At 34.2% G+C, this 11,610-nt stretch overlaps 1 protein-coding gene and 1 long non-coding RNA gene across 5 annotated transcripts; one reads left to right on the top strand and one right to left on the bottom strand.

Annotated features, from left to right (window-relative positions):
- Positions 1–3,527: 3,527 nt before the first annotated feature.
- Positions 3,528–5,831, bottom strand: LOC117605598 (uncharacterized). Its single transcript, XR_004581746.2, has 2 exons — positions 5,539–5,831; positions 3,528–5,155 (listed from the first exon to the last, which is right to left on the bottom strand). It is a non-coding gene; the product is annotated as an uncharacterized LOC117605598 (long non-coding RNA).
- Positions 5,231–10,752, top strand: Dlic (dynein light intermediate chain). Of its 4 annotated transcripts, none has more exons than XM_034327122.2 (11): positions 5,231–5,450; positions 5,984–6,298; positions 6,472–6,545; positions 6,695–6,811; positions 6,885–7,115; positions 7,200–7,410; positions 7,493–7,681; positions 7,748–7,862; positions 8,234–8,374; positions 9,102–9,255; positions 9,350–10,752. In XM_034327122.2, exons 2-10 carry the CDS (start codon positions 6,213–6,215, stop codon positions 9,249–9,251), a joined length of 1,314 nt encoding a protein of 437 aa, XP_034183013.1. In that variant the 5' UTR covers positions 5,231–5,450; positions 5,984–6,212; the 3' UTR covers positions 9,252–9,255; positions 9,350–10,752. The 4 variants fall into 4 exon arrangements, with proteins under 4 accessions (XP_034183013.1, XP_034183011.1, XP_034183014.1 ...); XM_034327120.2 differs by having other exon boundaries at positions 5,235–5,404; positions 9,102–9,234; XM_034327123.2 differs by having other exon boundaries at positions 5,235–5,450; positions 8,234–8,350; positions 9,102–9,234.
- Positions 10,753–11,610: the final 858 nt, after the last annotated feature.

Below are 11,610 nucleotides of genomic sequence, written 5' to 3'. Positions count from 1 at the left end.
GATGCGCGCGGGTTCTCGAGTTGGATGTCAAACATCGTTCTCACCGCCTAAACGGTCGATCGCCGATCTGCTTAGATCGTAAGAGAAAATACTGCCGCACATATTGAGGATGTGATATAGAAGTCTTAAGCCACTATACAGGATGTCTCGTGATCAGGAACAATCTTTCCTGCGAACAATTATTTCTCTTCAATGAGAAAAATAATCAACGGGACACCATGATCGCGGTTCTGTTCTTTTGGGGAAACCTATAACTCACGAATCGTAATCGCATTTCTGTGCGCAAGTTGTATTCAGAGTTTAACTAGGCTGTTGTTCGCTGGTATGCATCCGTAAAGACGAAGTGGAAAGTATATTTTCACGTTGTTCCGATGGAAGAATTGTAACTGGATACGAATGGATGAGAGAATGAGATTGCAGTAGATAGTTGACGCGAAGATTTTGTAACGAAGAAGGTGCTTTTTACAGACACGCAGGATGAGGAGCGAGAGAAAGCGATAGAGAGGAGGCGTTTGTTCAGAAGACATACAGAGACACACGTACCATTGCGTTTGTTCATTTTTTTTTTCTTCTTTCCTTTTCTTCTTTCTTTTCTTTTCAAGCCTCATGCATAGGTGTGTATGTATATAAATGAAAACACGTACGAGCGTTTATATCAATGTATCGACTTTTGATGCTGTATGTTTATATGATATCGTGCGAATATTGAAGTATCCTCTGCGACGTGGAAACGATAACACCGTTATCTATTCGATGGACCTCGATTGAACGCCACACGCGCGGCTCTATTCGCTCTTCGTTCGTCGTCGAGGCTGGTGTACACTGTTTCCTCGACCAACGAGATCTCTCACACGCTATTTTTCGTCATTTCTTTTTCGTTCGTTGCTTCGATTCCGAGCAATGAAATTTAGACACGACTCTGAACTCGAGCAAGCAACACGATCGAACAAATTCATCGTGGACCTGCAATTAATTTCCCTTAATTGCACGAGAGTTTCTTTTTAATTAACGTTCGAATTCATTTTCACGTTATCCTTTTCAATTTTGTAATCGCGTTAATGGCACGCTGAACGCGTGTTTCATTCTTTTAGAGACGTTCGTTCAACCCTCGGACGGCGGACCATGGAGAGAGACCCGAATTTTAATTTAATTTTCTCTTGCATACTTTCTTCAATTTCTAAATTTTACACTCTGTTCTTTTAACAATTATTCTTTCAATATATGAAACTATCTCCTTTAAAAATTATACGTTTAATTTTAAATTAATATTTTTGAATATGTTTTCTAAGTTTGGCTCCGCTGTTCAAGGGCTAACGTCGTCATTTAATCGCGACTCGATTTACTTGTAAGTTGAAGCTTCAAGGTCGGAAACTTTACCACAAACGAAATATTTTCTCCATCATATCACACTTAATCCCGTTTGAATAAAACCATGAAAGTCTCACGTTCTGTCGTATCATTCTCTACATCGAGAGCCCTCGACCGAATTGGGACTCCGAAAGAAACGAGTAACTGCCATTTAAAACTTTGGTGATCGCCGATGGAATTTCAGCAGCAACAGATGGGTCTCGTTGACCCGACTGAACCTAACTCCTATTTCGTATCTTCTTTGCGTTGTTCGATACGAACGGGATCACCGTGGACCATCGAGGACTGTTGTCAGTCGCGTTCGAAAGGAGTCTCGACGAGTTATCACGTTTTCATTTTTTTCTTTTTTACACCGTCGAAGGGAAGACGGATGAAGACGCGATATTTTCTATTACCACGTTTTGATAGGGGCTAGACGAGCTCAAGAAGGAGACTTTTCTACGCGTATCCGGTGTGCCTCTCCTGATGAAGCTTCTTTGTTAGAAACGTACGATCGCACGTGGACGCGCGAGACTCCGACGACCATGATTTAACGAGTAAAACGTAAGATTCAAGCGAACAGACTGATGTCGATTTTGTGAACGGCATTTCTATTAGATTGTTGTACACGAAATGATATTTAATAATTATAACTTTATTAAAATTGACATTCAAACAAAATGTGTTTTAACAAATTTCTACATATTTTCTAAAATCACCAAATATTTATTAAATATTGTATTCTTTTGTTTATAAAAGTTGTAACTTGTATTGGATATGAAATTCCTAAAGAGATAGTTACACAGATTTCACTCTGACCCATTGTTTCTTGCGATGGACGATTAACCATTTTGTATTTAGAATATCAATAAAACACTTATGCAATTATTTTCTTTAAACATTAAATTTAAAATTGTTATATCATACGTATTATTTTGTGGTGATTTTATGTCATGAAATCATGTGAGAACATTTGATATGCAACAAGCTAATAAATGTCTGCCGTACGCGCGGTCCAATCAAAACTGAACCAATAATATTAATAATAATAATGCTAACGATATTCCTAACGATACGCGTTTTCTTTTTGGAACTAATTGTATCGATTTTAAACGGAACAGTGACTTTTTTACGACGAACCTTCTCGACAGGCTTTTCCTGATCGAGGATCGATAAGTTCGATGATGTGGTACCACGTGGAGAGTTTTCGGGCACGGTTGTTCGAGATTGAACAGAATTAATTTTTAACAAGATGTTATATGTTGGCCATAGAATATAGTGAATAGAAAAAAAGGCGTTAATTTTAGATTAATTTGTACAGAGGATTTTTAATTATTAACGTTACTTTCAATTGAACGATCTAGATTTTGTAACTTATCGGATTGTATTGAGAAGTGAAATTCGTGAAATAAATCGATACATAGGTTTAATTTGATTTTGTACAGTGTAGTACTTTTCATTTATAATCGTTTCTTTTTAAGGATCAGAAAAAAAGCAGTAACGTTATAAAGTTTGCGAATAAGAAGGAAATTAAGAATTTTAATACTGTATTTATAAATTAAAGTATAATTTTATTTTAATTATCTTTAATTTTAATTTAATATTTGCTAGAAAAAGCAATAATTCATTGAAGCACACCTCAGTAACCCATTCGATTTAAGCGACGTTTTATGATATGTTTGTATTATTTGTAAGGTTTGGTTTATTTATTATTATTTTGTATATAATTGTGACTTTAAAGTCCTAGTACAAATAAGTATTTAATAAAAGTATGTAGAAGCGAAACGATGTTTTAAGTTTTAATATCTTACATTATGCGAAGATTTTGTTTATAACGTTGTTTTATATCCATGCTTAACGATGCAATAAACTAAAAAACAGTGGCTAAACGTTTGGGTTACAGAGGGTTGATTCTTGAGTTAGTCAGGAATTCTAGCTCTTTGAACTCTTTCAGTTTTCATTCAATTTGTACACATTTTTCAATGTTAACACACTTTAAAAACTAATAATTTAAGTTACAACCGTTTAACAAACATAAACAAGCATCTAACTAAAAAGCAACGTCAGATGTTTATTATTATGTATAACGTTTTTGAATTTTTAATATTTAAAATAGAATAAGAATTCTTCCAACATCAATCGTACATTTTAAAACATTGCATTCTGTTAAATTTTCACCCTTTCTTTTTTTTCGTGACAACCATGTCGAGAAACACTCTCCACGTGGTTACAATTTTCCAGAATTTTTGTAAACACAACCACGTTGTTGACGTAAAATAAACAGCTCCTTTTTGTACCCATATTATTTAACCCTTTTGCTGAATTTTATACAAGTGATTACCGATGGAAACATCAAAATTTTTCCTGAAATCGTAAAATAAATAATAAATAAATTATTTATCGAGTTTCAGTGATAGATTTACGGGTATCACAAGAAGAATACAACAGTGAAAGGGTTAAGGGTTAAATTAAGCCTTAAAGGATGTAAAAGGAATAAGACGGATCGGAAATCGGTTTTAGATCATGCTTGATGATTTAGCGCTACGAAAATCTACGATTGAGAATAAAGAAAAGCGCGATAAAGTAATCGGTAACAGGAGGACATCGATCGGTCATCAATTAGAATAATCGAAATTCCCTCACGAAAAGCAGGGTGGAGTGCAATTGATGCAATGATTTATGAACGACGTAGATCATTGATGATCTTGTTACTTGAAGAATGAAAATTGTAAACGAACGGTTCTAACGACCGCCAAGAAAAAAAGAGAAAAACAAATTTATCGTTCTGTATTTTAATTACACCTTCTTTTCTTCTTCCCCAACAATTACAGTTTCAGTAAATAGAAAAGCGAACATCAGTTAAAATTGAGAGATAAATGGAAAAACAAAGGGGATGATCCGAAGGGGATAGGAAAGAAAATATATACCCGACATCTTATAAGGTAGGTTCTATATTGCTTTTTTTATTGCGCATAATACTATAATAGTTAATAAACTTTGCTATTAAAGTTTGCTTACAGGACACGCCTTTGTCCTGTTCGCGCGGAGTCATGATTGTGGGGTCCCTGACACCCCCAGGCACAGTTAGGTCTGCATGTAACACAACACAGTCGGTTGACAATCGTGCCTGTTTTACCAGTCCCCCTTTTGCCGCCCCTCGCACAGACTACTGAAAAGACTCGATTTTCACCCCCCTGACTCTATTTTTTATAAAGTAATTAAAACTAGTATAAGACCGAAACATTATTAAAATAATTGTAAAACAATCTTGTATTCGCTTCATGCGCCTTAGTAAATAAATCATTTTAAAAAAGCAACTGACCGACCGATTTCTTCTGAATCATTTCATCCCTCAGCCCCTTATATCTCAGTGTTCCTCACATCCTTAGAGTCCTTACATCTCTGCATCCCTTACATCCCTGCTTCCTTTATATCTCTGAAGCCCTTGCATCTCTGGATCCATTACATCCTTATATCACTTATATTCTAGTATCCCACACAGCCCTACATCTTTTATGTATATATCTCACCAAAGATCGAAAGATTGTGATCAATTAAGTTTCCAATTTCGCCGCCAGAGGGCGCTGATTCGACGTTGAAAGCTTAGTTGAAATTTTTGCCGCTAGAGGGACAAAAAGGTTGCAAGGTTTAGTTCCCCTTTTCTCCACCAGATGGCGCCGATTCGGCGTCGAAACTTTAGTTGACATTTTTGCCGCTAGAGGGCCAAAAATGTTGCAAGGTTTAGTTCCCCCTTTCTCCACCAGATGGCGTTGATTCGGCGTCGAAAATTTAGTTGACATTTTTGCCGCTAGGAGGCCAAAATTTTGCAAGGTTTAGTTCTTTTGTTTGTAGTCAGAGGACATAATGTAGGGACAGCAGGAATGCAGTTATATACAGGATGCAGACATGTAAGGGATGCACAGGTGTAAGACATGCAGGGATGTAGAGGATGCAGTGATGCAAGGAACGGAAGGATGTAGAATGTAAAGGGATGCAGAGATATAAGGGCTTCAGAGATATAAACGAAGCAGCGATGTAAGGAACGGAAGGATGTAAGGTACGCAGGAATGTAAGAGATACATCGATGTAAGGACTCTAGGGATGTAAGTAACACTGAGATATAAGGGGCTGAGGGATGAAAAGATTCAGGAGAAATCGTCGCCAGTTGCTTTTTCTAAATGATTTACTTACCAAGGTGTATATAGTAAATACAAGTTTGTAGTTATTTTAATCATTTCCCGGTCTTGTACTGCTGTTGTGTCTTCTGTTGTCACCCACTGCATGTTGTCATTGCCCTAATGACACCCTCTGTACACCGGACCTGATATCATCGTCAGGTGTCAGGGTCCCCTTTGTGACGGGACTCTCTGCATACCGACCTGATATCGTATTGGGGTGTTGGGGACCCCGGTGCATCGGTGGTACACTCTCCATACTGTCCTGATATCATCTTGGGGGTTCGGAGATCCCGAAGCACCGCTGACTCTCTTTACATATCGACATTATGGCATCCGGGGTGTCAGGAACCCCGAAGCGCCATTATTTAGGGCCTCCTGAACACGTCCCTCAAACTTTTTTGCATTCTGTTTAGCAATGACAATGTAATTTGTGTTCTCGTTTCTATGGATTTTTCTAGGTACTGTCGGTAAAGTTTTTGACGCTCATCAGCACGACGCCTCGGTGACAGAGGCGTGTCCAGTCTTGTTAAATCTGTAATCACTGCCATTACCAACAATATCGTCCCAATTCCCTAAAACCCACCTAAGGAAACTTCATTCAAAAGTTCTATGCATTTCGAGTGAAGTTAACTGTAAGCCACAACGACTATTGTGCGGAATCGATAGAGCATTTCTGTCAAATGAGTAATGGCAACGATGGCAATTGATAATATGTTGCAGAGTAATGGCTTTCAGTCAAAAAAGAAAGAGGATGCAGAGAATGATAATTTATGGTATGCTTAAAGAATATGTAGTATTTTAATATAGGATACATAGGTATTTAGAAACTATCCATAGCATATGAATGTTTTGGCATACATTTGCCATAGATCACACATTAGAGAACCTGTAACGTTTAAATAACTTGGATAATATTTAATCTTGCATTATTTGGTTTTCTACATAGGTCCTCTATTTTGGCTGAAGTGCAGAATAGTGGTAACAACAAGTTACCATCAAACAAGAATATCCTTGTCTTAGGTAAATTGAAACCGTTGCTCTCCTCATATAGTACAAACTTCTGTAACAATATAATTGTAAAATGTATGGATGTTGGATTATATAAATGTGTAACTTCTTTATTTGGGTTTATCCTGGTTCACTTAATAATACGTTTTAACATATTGCAGGAGATAATGAAAGTGGAAAAACAACACTTATTGCTAAGTTGCAAGGTGTGGAAGATCCCAAAAAAGGTTCTGGTTTAGAGTTTGCATATATTGATGTGAGAGATGATTATAGAGATGGTAATAACATATTCAATTATTATTCTTAATCATAAAATATAATAATTGTTATTTGACTGAATTTTTTATTTAGATCAAACAAGATTATCTGTATGGGTATTGGATGGTGATCCTGGTCATGCAAATCTTTTAAGATTTGCCTTAAATGCAGAAAGATTTCCACACACTCTTGTAATGTTAGTAGCTGCAATGACCACTCCTTGGGCTATCCTTGATCAGCTTCAGTCCTGGGCTGCCCTTTTAGGAGATCATATTGACAAGTTACCCTTAGACAATGACACTAGGCAACGATGTAGACAACTTAGTAAGCCTTTTAATACATATCTGTCTTTAAATATCATATATTATCAATTTGAAACCATTATATTTTAATATTTGGTACATTCAGATATAAAAAAATGGCAGGATTATACAGAACCTGGAGATGAATTAGATCCTGGTAGCCCCTTAAGACGTACTAGTCGTAACTTAGATGATGAAACAATTGATAATTTGCCATTACCGGAAGGAGTGCTTACAACAAATTTAGGTCTAGATATCGTTGTTGTAATAACAAAAACTGATTATATGTCTACTCTTGAAAAAGAACATGACTATAAGTAAGAGTATAACATGATACGAATTTGATTAGTAATAGCAGATTAGTATGTTTAGATATTCATCAACTGTCTTTTTTTATAGGGATGAACATTTCGATTTTATGCAACAGTGGATAAGACGATTTTGTTTACAATATGGCGCAGGATTGTTCTATACATCAGCTAAGGAAGACAAAAATTGTGATCTGCTTTATAAATATCTTACACATAGAATTTATTCATTACCATTTAGAACACCTGCTTTAGTCGTTGAAAAAGATGCAGTTCTAATGTATGTAAATCACATAAGTTACAAACTGATGAATTTTTTATGTACTCACCATCTGTTTAATTACAGTCCTGCTGGCTGGGATAATATGAAAAAGATTAGCATCCTACATGAAAATTTACAGTCGATGAAACCGGACGATTATTATCGAGATGTTATTGCACAGCCACCAATAAACAGAAAAGTATACAAGTTATATCTTTTCAAATATAAATTAACACATTTGGCCCGAAGCAACATCAATTGATATCGCGGCTTTCAGAGCTGCACACGTTTTAAGGTTATTTGCTGATATTCCATGAAACATTTCTTTGTATAAATGGGACCAAAATTTAAGGTCTTTTATTTTCCCATTTATATCCTGAACTGCTATTTTGACGATTGAATACCGATTTTATAACCTTGTTAGATCATAGCCTCTCGGACGTGATGTCTTAAGACGTCATCCGGATTAGCTAAATTTCATGCTTAAGTCTTATGACATTATCAGGGCTGAATGTGTTACGGAAGTTAGGTAAGTTTTATGTATTATTTTAATATACTTTTGTTAATCAGTGTGTGGCTAAAGAGGTAGAAGTTCAGGCAGAGGAAGAACAAGTGTTCTTAGCCAAGCAACAAGCTGCTTTGTTAGGATTGAAAGATCCGACACGTTCTCCAACAACCAGGAACCAGGCAAGCACTGGACCAGTTATTCAGGTTATACCATTTATAATTGGAGCATGCTTCTCATGTTGAGTGCAATGAATTAATAATCATTCAGCATTGAGTAATAGTGAACGTTTCTGTGGCTAATTCGTACATCAATATCATGTGTGCAGCGACCACATTTTCACTTTGTAACTAATACTTGGTTACATTAAAATTACCCCACCATGATGTCTTTAATACCTCCATAAAATTTATTTTGATGTTGATTAATGTTTTAAGCGAATGTTGCTTTTTATATTATGGAATGTAATTACTTGAAACATAGTATTCACATTTCATAATCAATCTGTTGTATATATTGTTAAATCCATTCAATGTGTTTTCATGTTGATATTAATTCATCCGAATAAAATCATGCATTGCTTATTATTTATATTTCAGTTTGTAGCTTCAAATTATGCAGTTATAAAATATAATTCTGTTCATATATTGTGTGTCCATACACTTCAGGATTTATGTTGATCATTGTATGACGCTGTCGATACGCGTACCGAATTAGACTAGAATAGATAGAAAATACATTTGCATACATGATTTTTTAATATGTTTTACATCAGTGGTATCCTAAATCTGATCGTTTAATAAATCATCGAATAAGATCGCTATGTGCTTCTTATAGATAACAATCAAAAGCATGGTCTAATCTATGTGGTATGATCTGTCATAGATATGATAGGCAATCAAATTTCGCGAATATTAAATGTTTTTCATATAGGTTGCATCGCCGAATAAAAAGTTAGATCTGAAAGGTACTGGCACTACACAATCTGGAGAAGGCGTTTTAGCGAACTTCTTCAACTCTCTTCTTCATAAAAAGACTGGGACCCCAGGATCACCCGGTAGTTTTGGTACGAGTCCCATATAAGTTGGTAAATATTGTGATACAAAAAAATCTCAATGTATCACAGGATTTTGTAATTTCTATGGACTATCTATTATTTGGATTTTTTATTTTATTTTCAGACACAGGACCAACAAACAAAGGCGACCATGTGTAATGGTAAAATTCGTGGAATTTATTAGATCGATTTACTTGAACTAATTTAGACTTAGAACTAACCTTGTTAGAAAATCTCCCGATTTAAATTCATTGTCTAAATGTCAAAGATAAGAATGTTTTTCTTTGCGACTCATTTGTTGAATTATAAATCAATGCAGGTACGCCAATGAAATCGTAAAAATAATTCAGTAGATGTAGAATATATTGTTTTTGGTTTTAATTAATTTGTTGTATTTTAAATCAATACATTAATGGTATTAGGTATTTGTAACAGTGATATAGTTATATATGTGTAATAACTTAGCATAATTTTCTAATTTATATTAATTTGGAACAATTACAATAATTTTTCCTCATTATATTTTATGCCACATATTGTGGTTTAATATTTAATTTCGTTGTTTAAAACAGTTTTGTATTGTATTATGCAACTAGAATACTCGTAATTTTTAACAGTACCATAATTAACCATGATGTCAGTTTTTAATTTATTAAATAAATTGTGTAGAGCACAAATATCTAGGTGATTTCATTAAAAAAAAGAAAAAAAGGAAGAAGAACTTGAATTTAGAATGATAAAAAATGTTATAAAATATTGTTTATACTAATTTATATATCGAAGCACAATGTGTAACATAAATAGTCGTTTGTCGATTAAAATAATTTTTTAAAACAATTTTTTTAGCTTGTATATCTTTTATTTAGAAATATTTGCACAGTCCCCAGTATTATAGTTCCTACGATATTGGGATTGCTATTACAGAACAAACTGTTGGTAATAGTTGTGCAATAATAAATTTACTTCAACTTGAAATGGGTCGCAAAGAATATTTACCAAAGTCATTTAAATCGAACAAAAAAATTAACACGAAACAAAGAAGAAAAATAGATATATTACACGACTTACTAACAGCCTCACTGTGTTTGATTAAATAATAACGATACAAAATGAAATCTAGAAAGTTATTAAATTAATGTAATTAAATATTTAATATAATAATACATTCTGATTATGCTTACGCACATTCTCCTCTATATCTTGTTATAGTAAATTATTTAGTAATCGTTTATCAAAGATGAGAAAGTTTTTTACTGCTTTTGAACAAGTATTTCTGTTTCTTCTATTAAGCACCTTTACACAGGGTGTCTTATGTAAGTGAGTTATAATTCTACAACGGTAAAAAATAGAAAAAAAAATCATGAGAAAAAATTGGCGTCGAATGGAACATCACTTGATGCATTGGTCGATACCGGAACTGGACGTGTTTCAAAGATCTGAAGGTCAATTTCACTTTTTTAAATGAGACTATATACTTTTTTATATGTTAATCGAAGTGTATTTTTATTCTTGATAAAAAAGTATTAAGGCACTTGGGTCAAAAATTCATTAATTTAAAAGATATATCAGGGAGAGACCGCTGGGCTCTCCCTGTCTCTCCCTAGAATATCTTTTTAATTATTTAATTTTTGACCCAAGTGCCTTATACTTTTTTATAGAAGATAAAAATACGCTTCGATTGATGTATGGAAAAGTATACAATTCTAATAAAAATTTTTTAATGAAATAGCATATTTTTGATCCAGTTACACGAGACACCCTGCCTGCATAATTTCACTCTTGTTGACGCAAATTAGCTGAATAATTCCCTCTTGTATTCGGTCTAAGTTACGAAGTGCCGTTATTATATCGTAAACGAATTAAATGAATGCGCGAAATAGAATTTTATACCAGTGTCGTTAGATCTAGCTGAGGTTTCTCGACCAAAGACACAGGTTTGCCTTTGGTTTGAAGAATACATAATCACTCGGTATGAATTTGGAGTGTATGTAAATGATATGGTGAACTTCGAGTAAGCGAGTGAAAGTTTAACGCAATGTAACTTCTTTGTCAAGTTTGAAGAGGACTTTATGTAAAAAAACGAGATTTTTGTACATTTAAGTTATCATAAATGTGGCTTTCTATATATGAAGCAACTGATGTTCTTAATCAAAAATAAATAATTTTTCATAAACCTGTCTTATTACGTGATATCCCATTAGAACATCCAATAGATGTATTTGATCCCTAAGTGCTTTTGGCATAGGATACAATATTCTTCTTAAAAAAGATAAGAAAGTTAAAAAATAAAGAAATTAGTAATATTGTATTTTATTTGAAATAAGAGTTATACTTACTCACAATGTTCTTTTTTAAATTCATCCAAGGATGGATACATTAAGGACT

The sequence above is a fragment of the Osmia lignaria genome, chromosome 14 (genome assembly GCF_051020975.1).
Source record: "Osmia lignaria lignaria isolate PbOS001 chromosome 14, iyOsmLign1, whole genome shotgun sequence".
Classification (NCBI taxonomy): Eukaryota; Metazoa; Arthropoda; class Insecta; order Hymenoptera; family Megachilidae; genus Osmia; species Osmia lignaria.
The sequence above is the reverse complement of the archived record's forward strand: the minus strand, read 5'-3'. Positions and strand labels throughout refer to the sequence as shown.

Coding starts and splice junctions, on each gene's coding strand:
- Dlic (XM_034327120.2), top strand. CDS start 6,213: ATGGCAACGATGGCAATTGATAATATGTTGCAGAGTAATGGCTTTCAG. Junction 7,411..7,492: donor GAAAAAGAACATGACTATAA/GTAAGAGTATAA, acceptor CTTTTTTTATAG/GGATGAACATTTCGATTTTA. Junction 7,682..7,747: donor GAAAAAGATGCAGTTCTAAT/GTATGTAAATCA, acceptor GTTTAATTACAG/TCCTGCTGGCTGGGATAATA.